Here is a 22,504-nt window from a genome sequence, read left to right as displayed (position 1 = left end):
TGCTTCTGATAAGTGCGTCCTTGTGGTTTGCACTCCTCTCATGAAGGACAAGCAAAGCTATAGCAGCAGGAACTTTAAATAAGCAGAGTTTAATTGAACAAGATGCACATTCTGTATAGTTTCCCTATGAGACACGGAGCCAGGGCCGCCATCAGGGGGACACAGGGGTAAAAGTGTACTGGGGGCTGAAGGGGGACCCGGCAGTGTAGAACTTTTCGAAAGAGCCAGGCCCCCCTTGACAGCGCCCAAAGCCATGCCGCCTCCTTTCAAAGTCCCAAACAGCCAAAATGCTGAAGTGCCGAAAAAGCCGAACAGTCAAAGTTGTGAAAACATCCGAAGCTGAAGTCCCGAAGCGGTGAAAAGACCCGAAGTCACGAAAATAGCCGAAATTTAAGTGCTGAAGTGGTGAAAAGACCCAAAGTCACGGAAGCAGCCGAAATTGAAGTCCTGAAGTGGCGAAAAGACCCGAAGTCACGGAAGCAGCCGAAATTGAAGTCCTGAAGCGGTGAAAAGACCCGAAGTCGTGAAAACAGCCGAAATTGCTGAAGCGCCCAAAAGAACCCAAAGTCACGAAAGGTGGCAAAGTTGAAGTCCTAAAGCGGTGAAAAAACGCACCCGAAGTCACGAAAATAGCCGAAATTGAAGTGCTGAAGTGGTGAAAAGACCCAAAGTCACGAAAACAGCCGAAATTGAAGTCCTGAAGTGGCGAAAATACCCGAAGTCACGAAAACAGCTGAAATAGAAGTCCTGAAGCGGTGAAAAGACCCGACGTCGCGAAAACAGGCGAAATTCCTGAAGCGCCAAAAAGAACCCAAATTCACTAAAGGTGGCAAAGTTAAAGTCCTAAAGCCCAGGGGGGCCCTGAAAATTTTGTTGTACGGGGCCCGTGATTTCTAACGGCGGCCCTGCACGGAGCTCCATTTCACTGCTCATAACCAGAGTGATGACACACAGCTGACAATCAAAACCACTTCTCTTCCATTAATAATAAAGGAAACAGGAATCAACATTGCAGGGAGTTACAGGATTGGAACAAACACGTGAATGATATTAGACCAGTATCTCGCAAATGGGTTTCAGTCCGTGACTTTAGGAGAACTCCGTTTACTAAGGGTCCCATTCAAGGTCCTGGTGGGCTCCGTTAATTACTGAATGAATGATTTCTACAATACACGAATGCTTTGTCGCCATTGAACATCGTGTGATGCAAATACAAAATTTATTTACATGCAACAAGTTTCATTAATATCACGTCTGGCATAATATAGATAAAAAAAACAACAATAAAACAGCAAATGATATTTTTGGGAAGTGGAATGATCCTTATTTCAAAAGAAAGATACGGGGGCTCATCAGCCAATGAGAAGCACAAACACAAAGAAAGAAACCAAAAAAAAAAAACAAACCCATCTGGTCGTTGCAACCCCAGCGCTAAAGAACTCCTTATTCTTAAATAAAATCAGGCCTGTGAAATATATATATTATATCATATATAAAACAAATAATACATGTATAAAAATAGTGAGTTGCTACATTTTCTCTTTAATCCGGAATCTCTTTAACGTTTCATTGTACCAAAAAGCCAGAGACATATTTATACAAGAGATCTTTCAAAATCAGATCGTGATCAGCGAAACAACACTTTACATCAATGTTTCATTTCTGCGTCGACCCAGAGAAAAACAGGTTTTAAAATTAAAAAAAAAACCTCTGGTAATAATAATATAGTGAATAAATATACAACACGGAGAAGACAAAATGACCGGATATTTCAGCCTTCGGTAATAGAGGCTAAAAGCTACAGATAGACATACGGACCCTGCGTCGTATCGAATTAAAAACACGGGATCAGGCTAAAATATTAAATAAGGTCTAAAAGTCCAGTGTTTTCACTTAAATAAAATGTGAAAAAAAACCCCTAGTATAAAAACACGGGAAGTATCAAGTCTGGAGTGAGTATGGAGGGTCTTGGATTTGTCCTAATCTGGCCAGTGATTGGGCAAACTCAGCCGCGAGGCTCCGGGATACGAAAAGAAGACTCAGGTTTTGTAGGCGGAGCCAGAGGAGCGCCGGAGCTTTATGGACATGCGACTTTTGTTGCTCCGCGGTGATATAGGAAAAGCCGGTTCTGATCCATCCGCCGGAGGTGAAACGCGCTCGTCTTGCTCTTTCATCGGGAACGGGCCTGGACACATGAGAAGAAAGGCAGGTCAGGGGCAGAGTCTCTAATCTTTCTCACGTGTGAAGTGCAGAAACATTAGAAAGACTGAACATAATTGTAAGGAATGATCTCCTGCCCTGTGTATAATCAGCCGAGTGTAGGAGCCACAATGCCGTCCATCAGTGGATCCCCAACCAGTAGCTCAGGTTTTAAAAATAAGCTCCTGCTTTGAGGCCACTGGGAGCAAAATCCGACCCCTTGGATGTTGCTCCCAGTGGCCTCAAAGCCGGTGCTTATTTTTCAATTCCAGGCTTGGAGGCAAGTTTTGGTTGTATAAAAACCAGGTGTACAGGTATGGGATCCGTTATCCAGAAACCCATTAACCAGAAAGCTCCGAGGCCATCCCTCCTCGACTCCGTTTTATCCAAATATTCTATATTCCAAAAAATGATTTCCTTTTTCTGTGCAATAATAAAACAGTCGCTTGTATTTGATCCCAACTAAGATATAATTAATCCTTATTGGAGGCAAAACCAGCCTATTGGGTTTATTTCATGTTTATATGATTTTCTAGTAGACTAAAGGCATGAAGACCCAAATTACAGCTAGATCCATTATCCGGAAAACCCGTGGTCTCGAGCATTCTGGATAAAAGGTCCCATAGCTGTACTTGATCCCAACTAAGATATAATTAATCCTTATTGGAGGCAAAACCAGCCTATTGGGTTTATTTAAAATGTATACGATTTTCTAGTAGCCTTAAGGTATGAAGATCAAAATTATGAAAAGATCCATTATCCGGAAAGCCCCAGGTCCCAAGCATTCTGGATAACAGGTCCCATACCTGTACCTTGTACTTGATCCCAACTAAGATATAATTAATCCTTATTGGAGGCAAAACCAGCCTATTGGGTTTATTTAATGTTTATATGATTTTCTAGTAGACTTAAGGTATGAAGACCCAAATTACGGAACAATAAGTTATCCTGAAAACTCCAGGTCCCGAGCATTCTGGCTAACAGGTCCCATACCTTTTCTACCAAGAGATGGTGTTTCCAAATAATAGAAGCACTACCAAAGTCAAACTAATAATAAAAAGAGTCGAGTGAAAGGATAGGAGGACATACTCACAGTTCACCCCAGTCCAAGGACTAAAAACCAGAAATTTTGAGTTCCTCCAAAAATAATGAACAGCAAGTAAAAAAAATACAAAAATTTATTAGGACATGTTAAAAAGAGACCTAACGCGTTTGGGGCACTTACTCATAGGCCTTCTGAACCTATAAATAAGTGCCCCAACAGGCACGAAAAGCGTTAGGTCTCTTTTTAACATGTCCTAATAAATTTTTGTATTTTTTTTACTCCCATTACTTTTCTACCAATAGGCTGCCAGTCCTTATAGGAGCTACCAAATAGCCAATCACAGCCCTTATTTGGGACCCCCTGTAACAATATTCACGCTTGTGTTGCTCCCCAATAGGCTTGAGCGAATTTGATCTGTTACGTTTCGGCAAAAATTTGCCACTGGCAAAATGTCGCAGATGCCCGTTAAAGTCGATGGGCGTCAAAAAATTCTATGGGCGTAATTTCCGCGGCGAAACAAGGCGAAAAAATTTGCCCATCCCTACTCCCCAACCCTTTACAATTGAATATCCGGATAATGGATCTTTCCATAATTTGGATCTTTATACCTTAAGTCTACTGGAAAATCATGTAAACATTAAATAAACCCAATAGGCTGGTTTTGCCTCCAATAAGGATTAATTATATCTTAATTGGGATCAAGTACAAGATACTGTTTTATTATTACACAGAAAAGGGAAATTATTTTTAAAGATTTGGATTATTTAGATAAAATGGAGTCTATGGGAGACCTTTTTTTTTTTTATAATTTGGAGCTTTCTGGGTGACAGGTTTCCAGATAACGGATCCCATACTTGCATTTCCTGAATTAAAAAAAAGTTTATTTTTAGCCCAAGCCCTATTTACTAAATGGATATTTGAAAACATCCAGCTTATATATCTTAGAGTTAGGTGTCCTAGAAGAATTTGGTGATGGAGAATACACCTAAGCTGTTTAATTAGAGGAGGGTTTTTTTTAAAAAAATCTTTGAATTAACAGTGTAACTGAAAATTGGCTCATTTTGCACCAGACAAGTTCCAAACAAGGAACAACCTTAATGTGGCCATACAGAGAGATCGGCTTATTTGGCGCCATGTCGCCAAACGAGTGGATCTCTCCCTGATATGTCCACATTGAGTTGGGCGATATTGAGCTGATCCGATCATGGGCCCAACAATCGGATCATATCGATGGATAAACGGGCGGTCAGATCGCGGGTGCATCAATGAAAAGATGCGGTCCACGACCCAACGGGATTTTTAGTCCAGTCCAATCGACATCTGCCCGACTTTCGGCCAGATATCGATCGGGGAAACCCATTGGATGGCCCTATACACGGGCCAATAAGATGCTGACTCGGACTGTCGTCAACTTTTATTGGCCCGTGTATGACCAGCTTTACAATGGAGATCAGTAGGAAGAGAGAAAACGATTGTTGTCTATAGACAAGCTGCTGAACGTGTCACACTTACATACAGGGCAGCCATCAGGGGGGAGAGTTGTAGAGGGCCACGCCACACTTACTTGATTAGCCGGGCCCCCCATCTTTCTGAGAGCTGCTGACTTGGGAAAGGCATGGACGTTTAAGGGGCCCTGGCCACCAATTTTCTTATAATGTGGGGGGGGGCCCTGGCCACCAATTTTTTTTTCTCATATGGGGTCCTAACCACCAATATTTTTTATGGGGGGGGCCCTGGCCACAATGTTTTTTTATGGGGGGCCCTGACCAGCAATATCTTTTTATTAAAATGTGGGACCCCAATATTTTTTTTAATTTTTTTACTGTGTGGTGGGGAAGGCGGACCTGTAGGCGGGGCTTGCGGTTGGCGCAGCCCAGGGGGCCCAGGAAATTTTGTCGTTTGGGGCCCTGCGATTTCTGATGGCCGTCCTGCTTACATACACAATGAATTGTCATGAGATGGGTCGCACAAAGCTGATTAGTATTAGCCATGAGTGAGAGCTATTAGTATTGCCCAATAGTCATGCGGTGATTATTGAAGACAGAAAAGGAAAGTTAGGGATAAGCGTCAGGTGCTGAATCGTAAGGAACGGTGAAGGAGACAGAGGAAGGTCTTACCTTTGATTAACAGAACAGATTTAATGATCTGAAGAAGGGAAATAATTAAAGAAAAACAAAAGAACAAATCAAATCATGAGCAAAGACTGAACAGATCGACTGGACGTGAGTATAAATCAACAATTTCAACCGAGGTCTGGGCCAATCACAAGAGAGGATCACAGTAAGGATCATTGCAAACAAGGTTGTAGCAACTTCATCTGCGTTGGCTCCTAATCACCAACTGATCTCCAAACTGGCTCAGCACTTGTCATTATTGAGGCTTTGGGTTACCAGGTCAGTGTAAAAATAAAAACTTGGTAAATCAATATGTGTAAACTAAACAATGTATCTAATATAGTTAATTGGGCAAAAATGTAATGTATAAAGGCTGGAGTGACTGGATGTGTAACATAATAGCCAGAACACTACTTCCTGCTTTTCAGCTCCCTTGCTTTACACTGATTGGTTACCAGGAAGTGATGTTGCTGCAAACCTGGAAGTGACATCATCAAAAGTGGACAGGGACAAAAACAAGTTTTGTAAAATTTTAAAAGGAATAAAATATAGAAATATAACATAAGACAAGAAATTTAGATGAGACCCACAATCCGTCCCTCATCTATACCTGCACCTGAAAATCCTACCCTCATTCCACAGGGTACCCGCTTTTTTTTTTCGGGTAACCCGCCCATACCCGAGCTGCTGCGGGACTCTATCTTACATAAATTCATATTTACTTCTTGAGAGATGATGTAAGTAATGGAATGTGCTTCAAATTTTAGATTTTGAGGGGAAAAAGGGATCAACTGTTTTAAAGTTGAAGGAAAGGCTAAAAGTAAGTAAGCTTTATCAGAAAGGTCTATATAAATACACCAGTAACCCCTCAAAGTAATGCTGCTCTGAGTCCTCTGTCAAACAGCACATTTCTTTCCTTCTATTGTGTACTCATGGGCTTCTGTATCAGACTTCCTGTTTTCAGCTTAAACCTCCAGGGCTAGGGCTTGAGCATGCTCAGTTTGTTCCTCTCTCCTCCCCTCCCTGCTGTAATCTGAGCCCAGAGCTATAAGTGAGCAGGGAGAGACTCAGGCAGGAAGTGATGTCACACCAAGCTAATATGGCAGCTACTATTCTAAACAAACAGAGAGCTTCTAGAGCATTCTACAGAATAAATAGTGTTATAGCTTGCACTTTTGTGGCTAATCTATTGGCAGTAAACTGCTTTGGTAGCTTTCCTTCTTCTTTAAAGATAAAAGAATTGCACCCAACAGTAAATTATTTATACGCCATGTGAAAACAGGAGACTTCAATGATATATAAACCAAATGAACAATGAGTTCCGTTTCCATCAGAGTCCAGACTTACGTGTATTCAGCTGGAGAGGACTGTGCGGCACCGGGCAGAACACTTGGGCAGCGTAGTCTTCAAATGTGCTGGGCTCCAAGTGCTGCCGAGTGATTGAATCCAAGTAACGCATCCGCTCCTCAAAACTGATTGAAAGAAGTTAAGCAAAATATTCATGGAACGGCTACATTCATTCACTTCATGAGACTTTCCCTCTGCTCACGAGAACCCAACAAGTTCTACCATGAGCCTCATACAATAGACCAGAGGTTTTCATTCCAAATATGAACAAAGTGAACTTTCTCTTGTAAAAAATGTACTTTCCTTTGTATCAAATTCTCTCTCGTAACACAAAAGTTACAGGTTTTTTTCTATTAGCTTTGTTTATAGTTTAAATAAACAAACTGTGTAGCCATGGGGGCAGCCATTCAAGCACAGGATACACAGTAGATAACAGATAAATACTACTATAGTTTATATAAACAAGCTGCTGTGTAGCCATGGGGGCAGCCATTCAAGCAGAGGATACACAGTAGATAACAGATAAGTACTACTATAGTTTATAGAAACAAGCTGCTGTGTAGCCATGGGGGCAGCCATTCAAGCACAGGATACACAGTAGATAACAGATAAGTACTACTATAGTTTATATAAACAAGCTGCTGTGTAGCCATGGGGGCAGCCATTCAAGCACAGGATACACAGTAGATAACAGATAAGTACTACTATAGTTTATATACACAAGCTGCTGTGTAGCCATGGGGGCAGCCATTCAAGCACAGGATACACAGTAGATAACAGATAAGTACTACTATAGTTTATATAAACAAGCTGCTGAGTAACGAAGGGGGCAGCCATTCAAGCACAGGATACACAGTAGATAACAGATAAGTACTACTATAGTTTATATAAACAAGCTGCTGTGTAGCCATGGGGGCAGCCATTCAAGCACAGGATACACAGTAGATAACAGATAAGTACTACTATAGTTTATATAAACAAGCTGCTGTGTAGCCAAGGAAGGAAGGCACAAACTGTTGTGCATGCTGGTTATAGGGCACAGTGCATTTACTGTTGTACTTTGAGAAAAAACTTAATTGGAGAGGAGAAAACATACAAAGAAGGGCAAAAAATGATAGTCTGCTCAGCTAAAATGATCTCAATTGCTTTAAAATGGCAACAAAATTTTTAAAGACAGTGTAAGAAAAATTGGAAGCCGACCAAATGGATAGAAGAATAGCCAAAATGGCAACGACTCAACGATCAGATTAAAGAAGGACTAAAGTGACCTGTGATACTGTTACAATTAGAAGACTATGTGAAGCCAAGTTATCGGCAAGAAGCCCCCGCACAGTTCCCATTGTTGAAAAAAAGACGTGCTGAAGAGCTTACAATTTGCCAGAACACACTGACTGGCCTGAAGAGAAATGGCACAACATTTTGTGGACTGATGAAAGCAAGATTGATCTTTTTGGGTCTAGACAGTTTGTCAGACGACCCCCAAACACTGAATTCAAGCCCCAGTACAGAGTGAAGAGAGTGAAGCCGGGGGCACAAGTATCATGATATGGGGATGTTTCTCATACTGTGGTGTTGGGTCTATTTATCACATACCAGGGATCATGGATCAGTTTCAATACATCAAATACTTGAAGAGATCATGTTGCCTTAGGCTAGGGCCACACGGCGCGATTTCGCCGCGATTCTGCGCTGGGCGAGTTGTCGCTGCGTTTTTTAAGCCGAAATAGCTTTGCTAATTTTGGCGCTGGCGTCAATGCAAATCGCGGCGAAATCGCTGCGCTAATTCACACGCGGCGATTCTTTTTCTACTGTCGCCCGGAAACGCCCAGCGAGGCAACTTCGGGCGACAATAGAAAAAGGATCGCCGCGTGTGAATTAGCGCAGCGATTTCGCCGCGATTTGCATTGACGCCAGCGCCAAAGTTAACAAAGCTATTTCGGCTTAAAAAACGCTTAAAACCGCAGCGACAACTCGCCCAGCGCCGAATCGCGGCGAAATAGCGACGTGTGGCCTTACCCTTATGCCCAAGAGGAAATGTCCTTGAAATGGAGTTACAACAAGACAACGACCCCAAACTCACCAGTAAATGAGCAACATCTTGGTTCCAGACCAACAAGATTGACGTTATGGAGTGACCAGCCCAATCCCCGGACCTTAATCCAATAGAAAACTTGTGTTTATGAGGCAAAAGCAAGAAATGCAGAAGAATTGTGGAATGTAACAGGTTGTTGGAAGTTGGTGGACTCCATGTAACACAGATGTGCAGCAGTTCTCAGAAACACTGATTATTAGGGATGGGCGAATTTTTTCGCCTTGTTTTCGCCCATAGACTTGTATGGTGTTGTGCATCAAAATAAAAAGACGCGCGTCAAAACAATTTCGCCGCGCGACAACATTTTTTTGACGCCGATAGACTTTAATGGGCGTCAGCGACATTTCGCCGGCGGCGAATTTTTGGCGAAACTAAACGGGTCAAATTCGCCCATCCCTACTGATTATACAACTAAATATTAGTTCAATGATTCAAAGGAAAGCAAAATCTTGACACATTTTTCAGTTTATACAGAGAATCTCTAAAGAAATAACACAAATTTGAAACATTTTATTTCATGTTTTGATTTGCAATAGAATGTGCAGTGTTCCCAGTGCATTTGTGTTTATGGAAATAAAAACGACTATAAGGATTATGAACACTGCTATTATTCTGAACACAACTGTACAACTGCTTCTGCGTATTCAGGTTTTAATTGGTTAAAATGTGTTCATTCTGTGCCATAGATGTGCCTGGGGTCTTCCATGATCTCAATTTGTATAAATAAAATAAAAATCAGAAGCAGCATAAATGTTCTCCAAGTTTCCTACATAATCAAAGTGCATTAAATCTCAGGCAGAGGATTTAGAGACCTGGAAGCATTAAATGCGACGACGTGAATCAGAAGTCGCACAGAAAAGGAACAGCCGACAAAGGTACAGTTACAGGTGGATCAGGAGCGATTAGAAAAATACTTTTTAAGAATAGAAGGGAAAAAGGGAGCCGTTAGCACCCGCAATCATCTAGAATTACACTAAAGAAACGCATCTCAAAAAAGAATAATGGTGAAAACACTTAAAGGGATACTGTCATGGGAAAAAAAGTTTTTTTCAAGATGAATCAGTTAATAGTGCTGCTCCAGCAGAATTCTGCCCTGAAATCCATTTCTCAAAAGAGCAAACAGATTTTTTTATATTCAATTTTGAAATCTGACATGGGGCTAGACATCCTGTCAATTTCCCAGCTGCCCCAAGTCATGTGACTTGTGCTCTGATAAACTTCAATCACTCTTTACTGCTGTACTGCAAGTTGGAGTGATATCACCCCCCCCCCAGCAGCCAAACAAAAGAACAATGGGAAGGTAACCAGATAGCAGCTCCCTAACACAAGATAACAGCTGCCTGGTAGATCTAAGAACAACACTCAATAGTAAAATGCAGGTCCCACTGAGACACATTCAGTTACATTGAGAAGGAAAAACAGCAGCCTGCCAGAAAGCATTTCTCTCCTAAAGTGCAGGCACAAGTCACATGACCAGGGGCAGCTGGGAAATTGACAAAATGTCTAGCCCCGTGTCACATTTCTAAATTCTATAAAAAAAAATCTGTTTGCTCTTTTGAGAAATGGATTTCAGTGCAGAATTCTGCTGGAGTAGCACTTTTAACTGATGTGTTTTGAAAAAAACATGTTTTCCGATGACAGGATCCCTTTAAATATACCGTCTAAAACCTGGAGTTATTTACCTGATTTTGGACTATGCAGAAATTGCTCCAAACAAATAAAAATGCACATTTCTCTAGTAGCAAGAGAGTCCTATATAAAGCAGGCGCCATTAAAGGAGAACTAAAGGGTAACTAAAGAAGTAGGTAGAAATGTTGTACATGATGTTTTGTGCTTCTGTACCAGCCCAAGGCAACCACAGCCCTTTAGCAGTAAAGATCTGTGTCTCCAAAGATGCCCCAGTAGCTCCCCATCTTCTTTTCTGCTGATTCACTGATTCACATGCTCTGTGCTGCTGTCACTTACTGAGCTTAGGGAGCCACTCACAATATACAGTACACATAGAATAGAAATGTCACAATATAAGGCTGATTAGTAATTAATACACATAATTACTACATGGCAGCACAGAAACCAGTGCAATTAGCATCAGAATTGAATAATCAGCAAACCTGTAGCATCAGCTTATATTACAGCCAGGGAAGCTCATTTTCTGCTGGATAATTAGTGACGAGCCCTAAGCTTAGCTTCTCAACAGCCAATCAGAGCCCACTGAGCATGTGAGTGTCACAGACACATTCCAAGATGGTGACCCAGCGCTTAATAAAAGATGGCTCAGCAAGATTAAAAGATGGGGAGCTGTAATGGACAATGATGAAGATGTGGATCATTACTATTATGGAGCTGCTGAATCTTTGGGCTGGTACAGAAAGTTTAGTAGATAAAATGGTCCTATTATTTCTGTGTGACTGATTCATTGAAACTCCACGGATACAATTTGTTAATGTTTATGCACATCCTTCCCAAGTGAAATATGTCTAAGAAGAAGGATACAAGTTTTGGTACAGAGGGATGAGAGATTTAAGTGCTCTGCTGCCATTGATTGCTGTGGCACGAACCAACCCCGGGAGGATCTTTCCATTCACAATGGCTCCGTCGAAGAGGGGCCCGAAAAATGGGATCTGGAAAAACAGAAAAACAGTCCTGTTATAAATACAAACAGCGGAGTAAAATATGGTCACATAACACTCAATATGGATGCAAATAACATCTTTTTTTCTTGACCAGCAATTGCAAGAATTTCCCCCGAGGATTCCAACGTAAAAGTGGATGCCAAGCCTTGTGCAATTTATTGTATCTGGTTGAGCAAATAGCTACAATTTTTAAGAAAGAAATCTTATTCTATGATCTGCAGCATTTCCTGGGCATCCAACTGTTCAGTAGACCCCTGGTGTTCATATTTAGGATGTTTTTTGTTGGTATGTTGCGACATTTGGGGCATACAATGGGGTGAACTGCAAGCCTTGTGGCCATTTTCAGAAATTTTATTAAAAATGCTATATTTAGCATGGCTTTGCTGTTTGGTAATTTGCAGTAGAAAGACGTATTTATCCATTTAGGGACCGTCTGATGAAAATATTTGGTTTTCATACAGTTAAGGGGGTCTTATGGCACATAATACACACATCGGGTGCTTACACAGCAGCAGCCAGAGCAGCCATGGAAATTCATATGTATTTTTTCATTTGGGTGCCTTTGTACCCCACATAGTTCGGTAAACCTATGAACAATGGGCATCAAAATTCAATGGACCCCTGGTATTCATATTTAGGTTTTTTTTTTCTTGGTATCTAATGTGGGAGATAAGACACTAGAAAGTGGAAGCTTTGAGGCCATTTTCAGCTATTTCATCAAATCCGACTATTTTGGGAAAGCATTGCTTCTTAGTATTTTGACATGGTTACCCAGTCTGTATTCAGCTGAATGTGTTCTTTCCAAAAATATATGGTTTTAGGGGGGGTTATAGTATTATTTTGTGTTTTTCAAGGAAGTAAAACTGTTTTCCCCTTCCTATCGCTAATTTGCATATGCAAATTAGGATTCGATATTCGACCAAATCTTTTGCGAAGGATTCGGGGGTTTGGCCGAATCCATAAAAAATGGATTTGTTGCATCCCTAGTGAATAAGCAGAACCAAGTCAGCAGTTGTAGTATGAAATGCTGATGGTATTTCTGGGACAAGAATAACTTAAAGGGCATCTAAAATAGAATAAGGCTAGAAATGCTGTATTTTGTATACTAAACATAAACATGAACTTACTGCACCACAAGCCTAATCAAACAAATGATTTATGTTTTCAAAGTTGGCCACAAGGGGTCACTATCTTGTAACTTTGTTATACATCTTTGTAAGACCAAGACTGTGCACATGCTCAGTGTGGTCTGGGCTGCTTAGGGATCGTCATAAACAAAGCTGCTTGAGTTCTGCATGGCTGGGAAGTAAGGCGGGGGCTCCCCCTGCTGTTCATAAGTATGATTGTTTCCCTGCAGAGCAGTTAGGGACCGTCTGACAATTCCTATCCACAGCAGTAAATGAAGGGAGAATTTCACTGCATACAGTCAGGTTTCTTATAAAAACGGTACATATTTTTTAATTAAAGTATATTGGAGATAGGTTTCTTTTTCATTAAAGAAAATAAAATGGGATTTTATTTTTTTGCCTTTACATGCCCTTTAAGTTTGGGCTCTCGATGGCTTTGAAACTTTTGCTCATTATAACAGGCTTTCCTGGTAATTTACAAACATTTTCTGTTTCCTCTGTTAGTCTACCTGTACAGGTAAAGTTATTATTTGAATGAGCTCACATGGGCCAAAAGCAAACACATTTAATTGGTATGCAGAATGCTTTGTAATGTACCAACAGCAACAATCTTGCAACTTTCTTACTTCTGGCTTCTTCATGATCTGGATGCTGAACATGTGGTTCTTCATGGGGTATATTACAAGCAGGACATCCCCAAATTCAGTGGGTACGATGCCGCGCCGATACTCCCGACTGTGTTCTGACCACACAATATGCACCTCATCATTTCCAAGGTGGCGAAGCTGCAGAGAATAACAAGGACCAATCAACATCGTCAGATCTCACAGACAATATTTTAGCTCACAATTTTATTTCATAAAAGTTTAGGGCTTATATGAATTACTGAACTGTCAATCTAGTTAGTAACATCTTTAGAGAAGCTGCCATTTCCAAAGAGAGTTCAGTCTCCTATGGTCTGCCATTAACTAAACCTCTATAAAGCTCACACAACTTTATGAAAATGCCTTGGAGGAGGCAAGTAATATGGAAGTTCCACAAACAAATGCATCAATAAACGATATGCATCGATGGAACTTTCTTTAAAGGGATACTGTCATGGGAAAAAAAAACTTTTTCAAAATGAATCAGTTAATAGTGCTGCTCCAGCGGAATTCTGCACTGAAATCCATTTCCCAAAAGAGAAAACAGATTTTTTATATTCAATTTTGAAATCTGACATGGGGCTAGACATATTGTCAATTTCCCAGCTGCCTCCAGTTATGTGACTTGTGCTCTGATAAACTTCAATCACTCTTTACTGCTGTACTGCAAGTTGGAGTGATATCACCCCCCTCCCCTCCCCCCCCAGCAGCCAAACAACAGAACAATGGGAAGGTAACCAGATAGCAGCTCCCTAACACAAGATAACAGCTGCCTGGTAGATATAAGAACAACACTCAATAGTAAAATCCAGGTCCCACTGAGACACATTCAGTTACATTGAGAAGGAAAAACAGCAGCCTGCCAGAAAGCATTTCTCTCCTAAAGTGCAGGCACAAGTCACATGACATGGGGCAGCTGGGAAATTGACAATATGTCTAGCCCCATGTCAGATTTCAAAATTGAATATAAAAAAATCAGTTTGCTCTTTTGAGAAATGGATTTCAGTGCAGAATTCTGGTGGAGCAGCACTATTAACTGATGTGTTTTGAAAAAAAACATGTTTTCTGATGACAGGATCCCTTTAAAGTTCTTTGTTGGCCTGGGTGCGTGTCACCAGTGATGTACACAATCCTCCAAAGTAGAAACCGCACTCTCAGGTCTTACAAATATCCGAAACATTAGTTTTCTTTAATAAAGTACTTATATATTCGTAAGACCTGAGAGTGCGGTTTCTACTTTGGAGGAATATATATATATATATATATATATATATATATATATATATATATATATATAAATATACAGACTAAGTACCACCTGATCCCTGTACTGTGATGTGTGAGATCTCACAGATTTACACCCACAATGCAGTCAGCTGTCTTATAGTGATCTCTCATCATTACAGCTTCATGTCAAATAATATTACAGAGCAAACAATTGTGCTTTATTATTATTTTGGTGAGCTAATTTGTGATATTCACATGTGCCATCTCGGAGTTTACTTTGAACGCTAGATATTTTTCAAATAAGCAAAATCGTACCAAATAAGAATCGCGCCTAATAGCAGAAAAAAAAAAACCATGTCGATCCTCACCTTTTTGGTTAAACAATCGTCAGAGTCTGAAAGCATTCTTGTGGAAACATGAAACATAACCTCCACTATTGAGGTTGCAAAATAAGGAGTGCTAAAGCCAGTGCTCTTGTTTCTCTGAAGTCCTCCCAGAAAGCCGCAGTGATTGGCCAGATTGACCTGGAGACATTAAGTACAGTTCTCATGTTCTCAACATCACATCATTTTACAGTACAGTTGAAGACATTTTTTAGTTGCAATGTGCCATCAGTATCATTGGAAAACCTTGAGCTCTGCAATTATCACTGCAGCCATATTAATTCACAACTGCTTTGAAGCAAGATTGTTCTCCAGTGCAAACGCTCTAATGTGATTTGGTCTAATCCATCTGGATATTTCTGAAGTTAATGCTTCAAAAAAAGCACAAAGGAAAAACAACTTATTTTGTCATTTAGCAAAAACTGATTGTAATGGAAGTGTGTCATAGTTAAATTGGGTTAAAGAAAGACCACAGTCCAAATTCAATCCTTCCAAATGAAACCCAGTGCACATACAGTACCTTCTTCATACACTCACAAACTATATACACCAGTGATCCCCAACCAGTAGCTCATGAGTAACATGTTGCTCCCCAACCCTTTGGATGTTGCTCCCAGTGGAGCTTGTTCTGCTTATTTTAAATTTCAGGCTTGGAGGCAAGTTTTGGTTGTATAAAAACCAGATGTTCTGCCAAACAGAGCCTTAATGTAGGTTGACAAGCCTCATAGGGGCTACTAAATAGCCAATCACAGCCCTTATTTGGCACCCCAAGAACATTTTTCATGCTTGTGTTGCTCCCCAACTCCTTTTACTTCTGAATGTTGCTCGCAGGTTCAGAAGGCTGGGGATACCTGATATATATCAATATCTATATTAATTGTAGATTTTAGGATCACTAGAACGTTGGATATTATGCTTGTCCAAGAAAACCTCCAATCCCCTCTTAAAGGCATTACCAGAGTTAGCCATTGCAATATCATTCCACAACCTCACTGTGAAAGTTCTATTCCTCTAGTCCAGTGATCCCCAACTAGTAGCTCATGAGTAACATGTTGCTCTCCAACCCCTTGGATGTTGCTCCCAGTGGCCTCAAAGCAGGAGCTTATTTTTGAATTCCAGGCTTGGAGGCAAGTTTTGGTTTCGTAAAAACCAGGTGCACTGCCAAATAGAGTCTCAATGTAGGTTGACAATCCACATAGTGGCTACCGAATGGCCAATCACAGCACCTATTTGGCTCCCCAAGAATATTTTCCATGCTTGTGTTGCTCCCCAACTACTTTTACTTCTGAATGTTGCTCATGGGTTCAAAAGGTTGGGGATCCCTGGTCTAGTCTAATGGGGTGACCTCTGGTTCAATGATTTTATGGAAAAAAATCCCCTGCTATTTGTATATGTCCTCTAATGTCCTTATAAAGAGTAATCATGTCCCCTTGCAAGCATCTTTTTTCCAGAGAGAAGAACCCAAACCTTGACAATGTCCTATTAATAACAGTTTTAAATGTGGTTGGAGCTACTATTTGATTTTTTTTTTAAAAACAGCTTTGGCATTGTGGGTGGCTGTAATGGGAAACAAGAGCCAGTATCAAAGAACAAAAACTCTATAAGATACAAGCTGTACTTCAGCAGGTTGTTGGTTTAAGTCTACAAAAATACATTCTATCTGCCCCATTGATATCTTAGAAGAAGAGGAAGAAATGCTGCAACGGGGTCTCAAAGAGAGTCATTAGCCCTGCCGCTAACTTGATGTTTCGCTCTTATGCTTGTACAGTAGGTGATGGGGACCTACAAAGTTGACCCTTTTACCATTTTATGTTGTACAAACTCCCATAAACTACAAGGAAAGGTGAATATTATATTCTAAAGCAGAGGTCCCCAACCTTTTTTTACCCGTGAGCCACATTCAAATGTAAAAAGAGTTGGGGAGCAACACAAACATGAAAAAGTCCCTTGGGGTGCCAAATAAGGGCTGTGATTGGCTATTTATACTGGTTGGGGATCACTGGTCTAAAGGAACAGAATGGGCCCAGCTACATCTCTCCTTCTATTCTTCTATTGTTATGTCTTTGCCTGACCTCATATACTTTACAAATAAAACATAAAATAAACAACTCTGTAAACGAGATGTATGTAGGTGATTATACCTCCCATCCAAGTCCAGCCAAGAAATCCTCATAATCCTGGCTGCCCCCAGTGTTCGATAGGATTGAGTGCTTGTCTTCCTGCCCATCTGCAACATAGAAAACTGCAATTTTGTGGGTCTCGCGGCTGTAAAAGAGAAGAATTCATTTTATGAAAAAAAAAAAAAAAATACTGAAAACCCTAAAATCTCTAAGTTCCAATAATTATTGTCCATTTTAACTTATTCATATGATTTGCTGTATATCATTTCCCATTATTACAGCCCTATTTACTGGACTCATAGAACATAATAGAAAAAGCGACCCTACTTCCATTGTAGGTTTGGCCCTCATAAACCTCCCAGGTATCTAGTAAACATAAGTGATTTAAATGACCCTTCAGAAATATTTTTTGCATAACACCCATTAATCAACTAAATGTCTGTTTGAGAGACTTTCCACAAATATAGAACAATGGCAGAATACCATGCAAGTTACATTTTAGTATATTCTTGGCAACTTTTCAACCGGCCTTCATTTTTTAATACAATCATGGGACCAGTTATCCAGAATGCTCGGGACCTGGGGTTTTCTGGATAAAGGATCTTTCCTTAATTTGGGTCTTCATACCTTAAGTCCACTAGAAATTCATTTGAACATTAAATCAACCCAATAGGCTGGTTTTGTCTCCAATAAGGATTAATTATATCTTAGTTGGGATCAAGTACAAGCTACTGTTTTATTATTAAACAGAAAAAGGAAATCATTTATAAAAATTTGGATTATTTGGATAAAATGGAGTCCATGGCAGACAGCCATTCTGTAACTCGGAGCTTTTTGAATATCAGGTTTCCGGATAAGGGATTCTATACCTGTATATATATATATATATTTTTTTTTAATTGCTTGTCTTTTCTTCTGCCTCTTTCCAGCTGTCAGATGGGGGGGGGGGGTCGCTGACCTCAACAACCAAAAACCTATTGCTCCGAGGCTCAACAATCTTATTAGTAATTTGTATTACATCTTTTTATTCAAGCCTCTCCTATTCCAACTGCTTGATTGCAAGGCTAAACTGGGCCCTAGCATTCAGATAGCTGCAGAAATCCCAAAATGCAGTGCTGCTATTTTACAAAAAGCCCGAAAACTCCAAAAACTTCGGGGTATTGCACGAAACTCAGCGCACATAAAAAATCATTGGAACTTCTCCCATTGACTTATATACAACCTCGACAGGTCTGAGATGCCGGATTTTCAGATTCAGACTTTTCCATCCTCGGGGTTTAATAAATTCCGAAGAATTCTTTTTTTGATTTTTTAAAAGTCCGATTAATCTCTTCTTTGGGGCGACTAATCTCCCTCAACTGCCTCCCCTTCTTTCCTGCTGGCTAAAATGTAAATTGCCGGCGGGATGGCACTCAGAGCAAGTCTCCAAAGTCACTTAAAGTTGCCACACGAGGAAACATCGGGCGACTTCGGAAAATAAATAAAATGAGGCTTACCATTGCCTGGAGTCTAAATTTTTCAGCTCACGGAGCAGTTTCTCATTCTTCTTGAGCAAGTGGAAGTTCCTCCTGTAGAGCCGAAGGGTACATATTTTATTTGCATGTACGTTATCTGTTCCTTATCATTTACAGTCGCACAGTATGAAAATCTTAAAGGGATCCTGTCATTGGAAAACATGGTTTTTTTCAAAACGCATCAGTTAATAGTGCTACTCCAGCAGAATTCTGCACTGTAATCCATTTCTCAAATGAGCAAATATTTTTTTATATTTAATTTTAAAATCTGACATGGGGCTAGACATTTTGTGAATTTCCCAGCTGCCCCAAGTCATGTGACGTGTGCCTGCACTTCAGGAGAGAAATGCTTTCTGGCAGGCTGCTGTTTTTCCTTCTCAATGTAACTGAATGTGTCTCAGTGGGACATGGGTTTTTACTATTGAGTGTTGTTCTTAGATCTACCAGACAGCTGTTATCTTGTGTTAGGGAGCTGCTATCTGGTTACCTTCCCATTGTTCTTTTGTTTGGCTGCTGGGAGGAAAGGGAGGGGGTGATATCAGTCCAACTTGCAGTACAGCAAAGAGTGACTGAAGTTTATCAGAGCACAAGTCACATGACTTGGGGCAGCTGGGAAATTGACAATATGTCTAGCCCCATGTCAGATTTCAAAATTGAATATAAAAAAATCTGTTTGCTCTTTTGAGAAATGGATTTCAGTGCAGAATTCTGCTGGAGCAGCACTATTAACTGATTCATTTTGAAAAAAATGTTTTTTCCCATGACAGAATCCCTTTAAGCTCACTTATTAGGCTGCAGTGCAGCTTATGCGCTACACACAGTTGCACTACAACACAGGAATGGAAAGAAATTCTTTGTCATATTCCAGTTCAAGCAAATACTTTCAGAATGCACAGCAACATTTCTTTTAACTGATATATCAACAAACAAACTTACTTTAATGCCCCACAATCTGTCCAATTCCTTCTCAGTTTCAACTTTCCCCCCCATGTTTTGCAAAGACCAATGATAGCATTTCCTACTTTTCCAGTTGTTAATCAATTAGCCATTATTAATAGACTGGACATATGTCCATCAGTCTTTCCCAACATTTTAGGGCAGTCACAAGTACATTCATTGAATAAATTTAGCTCCAGCGTGAAACAGAAAAACCACTTCTGGCTGCTGCTGACAATGCCCAAACAACCACACATTCTGGTAAATGCTCATTTTGTTTTGAACTCCATCTTTTCAGCCATAAGACTGTCTGGTGCACCAGGGAATGATGCCTCCTCCTGCAGATTAATATTGTAGCATTAAATACATCACATAACAGATGTCACAGATCTATAGGATTTCTTAATTTCACTAGATAATTTATGGGAATTATTCTTCTCAAAGGGTGGAAAAGCCAATTAATATTATTTTGCTTCCTGGAAAATAGAAAGGAACATGGCAGAAGCATTCAGACACTTTACCTCTTCTCCCAGGAGTTCATGCCGAGGATACTAAGCAATAGCCGGGAGTAGTAGAACGCTGATTGGGGTTTTTGGTTTACAGGCTGATCTTGAGGCATTGCCCTCATGTGAAGATTACCGCTATGTTTGTCCACAAATTCCTTCTCTTCAGCGTTCTGTTTCAGAATTGCATTGCTAACCTCATTCTCCAGCTTCTCAGAGAAGCAAGCAGGTGGAGGTGAGGGCACATTGAGGGGGACTCCGGCCTTCTGAAGGCACTCTGGACCAGTAGCTCCCAGATACTGCAAAAGGCAGTCAAGAGCATCTTGTTCATCTGAAAAACTGTCCCATAGGGGCAGAGATTCCCTTCCTCGCCTTCTTGAAGAAACGTCCTTCGATTCCCGTTGGGTTGATATGTGTTCAACCTCTTCATTGAAAGGAGGAGAAAATGTTGCCAGAAGGGAAGACCACTGAGTCATTTGTCCCTCACATGGGAGTGAAGATCCATATAAGATAGAGGAATCCCAACTGTACTTACCAGAAAGGTCGCGCATAATTATGCGTACAGTTGATCTGGCAGAAGAGAAGTCCTCATCTGGAGGTAGTTTCTCTTCAGACTGAATCTGAAGACAGGACACAAGAGTGGTATTATTAAGAGCAAAGAACTGCAGGTTGGGGCTGTGGAAGAGTTGAGGAGATAGATCAGAACTTTCACAGTATGGATTATCATGGTTCTCGCAGATTTGGCTAGTCAACATGGCAGGGTCTCCACTCATCGGATAGTGCCCCAAGTGGTTTACCAAATGTGTGATTACTGTCCGTGCTGCTACTGGGATAAGACCTTGCTGCTTCGGAATTTTCACTGAAAAGAGAAGGAATGGAAGCATTACACTTGGGAACGCTTATGTGCTCGTCATACCATTGGTTGTTAGATGCAAGTATGGGACCAGCCTAACCTTATGATTGCACAACATGAATGTATGTGCATAAAACCTCTGAAACAAGCAAGATTGACTGTAGTTATCCACTAGGCAAAGCAGAAGTTTAATTTTAAACCCCAACCCGAGACCATTAAATAACTGGTCTTGTGCAAATACCCTTTAAGATAACTAACAACAGTAACACACATACCCTCGGTAACAGGCTGCAATTTGGTGGAGCGCTCAGAATCTGGGGAATGTAATGGTTCGGGCTCTTTCAGGCATTCCAGTTGCATAAAGGGATCATAATCCTCAGATGCCAGATCCGAAAGGCTCATTGGAAAGTACCTGGGATTGCTGAAATGCTGGGAGCCATAGACACAGTCGTGTAGAACCTGTGAATGAGATTTCAAAATAAATAAATAAATAAATAATCAAGTGGTTACTGAATAAAATCTACGCATAGCTAACATCTGGCTTAAAACAAATATTCAGTGGAATTATAATGCACAAGAACCATGAATACCCCATAATATGTATTCTTGTGATTATTTATCACATTCCGAATTTATCTCAATATTTTCTGCTACAAACTCCGATCAAATCCCCTTGGGTTTTTCACGCTTATTTATTATTACAATTTCCAAAAATTTGCTTTGCAGTACAGATTTTCACGATTTTCCCGGATTTTTTCATCCGGTTTTCACGATTTTTTCGGGGATTTTCACCCAAAAACTCCGGGGTATTGCAGGAAACCCAGCACACATCAAAAAAATCATTGGGACTTCTCCCATTGACTTATATGCAACCTCGACAGGTCTGAGATGCCGGATTTTCTGATTCAGACTTTTCCATCCTCGGGGTTCAATAAATTCCAAAAAATTTGTGATTTTTTTAAAGGTCCGATTTAACAAATAAAAAATCACAAATATTTCGTGATCTTTGCATTCGGAGTTTAGTAAATAACCCCCTTAGTGTCATAAATGGTATTTTTTGACTCACTGAAACCAGTGCACTAAAATAAAGATGCCCCCATTGTAAAATATGAGGATATTAGGAGTCACAGAGTTTGATGGCTTGTATAAAGGGTCTCAGCCTTTGTCACGACCGTCTCCCAAAATCCAGAACAGGTGCTAGGCTCCCTGGTCTCGGCTCCACTTCAGCCTAAAACAGCCGCCATTCACTTCGAGAGGAGCCCTCCGCTAATTGGATGCCGCCAGGTCTTAATAAGAGAGGAGCCAAGCAAAAAGGGACGAGCCAAGCAAAAATGGACGAGCAAAGGGGCAAATTCTTGGAATAGACAAAGCGTAGTCAGACAGGCCGGGTCGGTGCAGGCAGCGTTCACGGATATTCGGCAGGCAAGGGTCAGGATAATCAGAGTTCAGAGTAGTCAGGCAGACAAGGGTCAAAACAAGGAATCAAGCAGGACTAGAAACGCACCCAGATAAGTTAGATCTAACAATGGGCAACTTCTTCAATTCAGAAATCCCCTTAAATACCTTTAAATTTCGCACCAATGTGCGATGACGTCATCACGTCGGTTGGTAAAACTAGGAAGTGCGCGCACCATAGGAGAGCCAGCGCTGGAACTTTTGCCAAGTGTTTATAATTGAGCCCCAATGATCCTCATTTGCGCTAGAAGCAAACGGGTGTGCTACATGCAAAGTTGCAGTTTCATCGAAATTAACATTGAAAATCGAAAT

At 40.7% G+C, this 22,504-nt stretch overlaps 1 protein-coding gene across 9 annotated transcripts in view; it reads right to left on the bottom strand.

Annotated features, from left to right (window-relative positions):
- Positions 1-1,179: 1,179 nt before the first annotated feature.
- Positions 1,180-22,504, bottom strand: part of ralgapa1.S (Ral GTPase activating protein, alpha subunit 1 (catalytic) S homeolog) — a 96,739-nt gene continuing 75,414 nt past the window's right edge. For 7 of the 9 annotated variants that reach the window (XM_041575330.1, XM_041575331.1, XM_041575333.1 and 4 more), the window contains 9 exons: positions 21,013-21,196; positions 19,903-20,743; positions 18,428-18,499; positions 16,953-17,076; positions 14,797-14,952; positions 13,184-13,342; positions 11,291-11,418; positions 6,706-6,830; positions 1,180-2,185 (listed from right to left, as the gene is read on the bottom strand). In XM_041575330.1, the coding sequence (XP_041431264.1) occupies positions 2,040-2,185; positions 6,706-6,830; positions 11,291-11,418; positions 13,184-13,342; positions 14,797-14,952; positions 16,953-17,076; positions 18,428-18,499; positions 19,903-20,743; positions 21,013-21,196 (1,935 nt within the window). In that variant the 3' untranslated portion in view covers positions 1,180-2,039. Of the gene's footprint in view, positions 2,186-5,361; positions 5,390-6,705; positions 6,831-11,290; positions 11,419-13,183; positions 13,343-14,796; positions 14,953-16,952; positions 17,077-18,427; positions 18,500-19,902; positions 20,744-21,012; positions 21,197-22,504 lie in introns of those variants that run through there. The other 2 variants (XM_041575332.1, XM_041575337.1) reach the window with 2 other exon arrangements.

This window comes from Xenopus laevis, chromosome 8S (genome assembly GCF_017654675.1).
Source record: "Xenopus laevis strain J_2021 chromosome 8S, Xenopus_laevis_v10.1, whole genome shotgun sequence".
Lineage (NCBI taxonomy): Eukaryota > Metazoa > Chordata > Amphibia > Anura > Pipidae > Xenopus > Xenopus laevis.
This window is presented reverse-complemented; position numbering and strand designations above follow the sequence as displayed.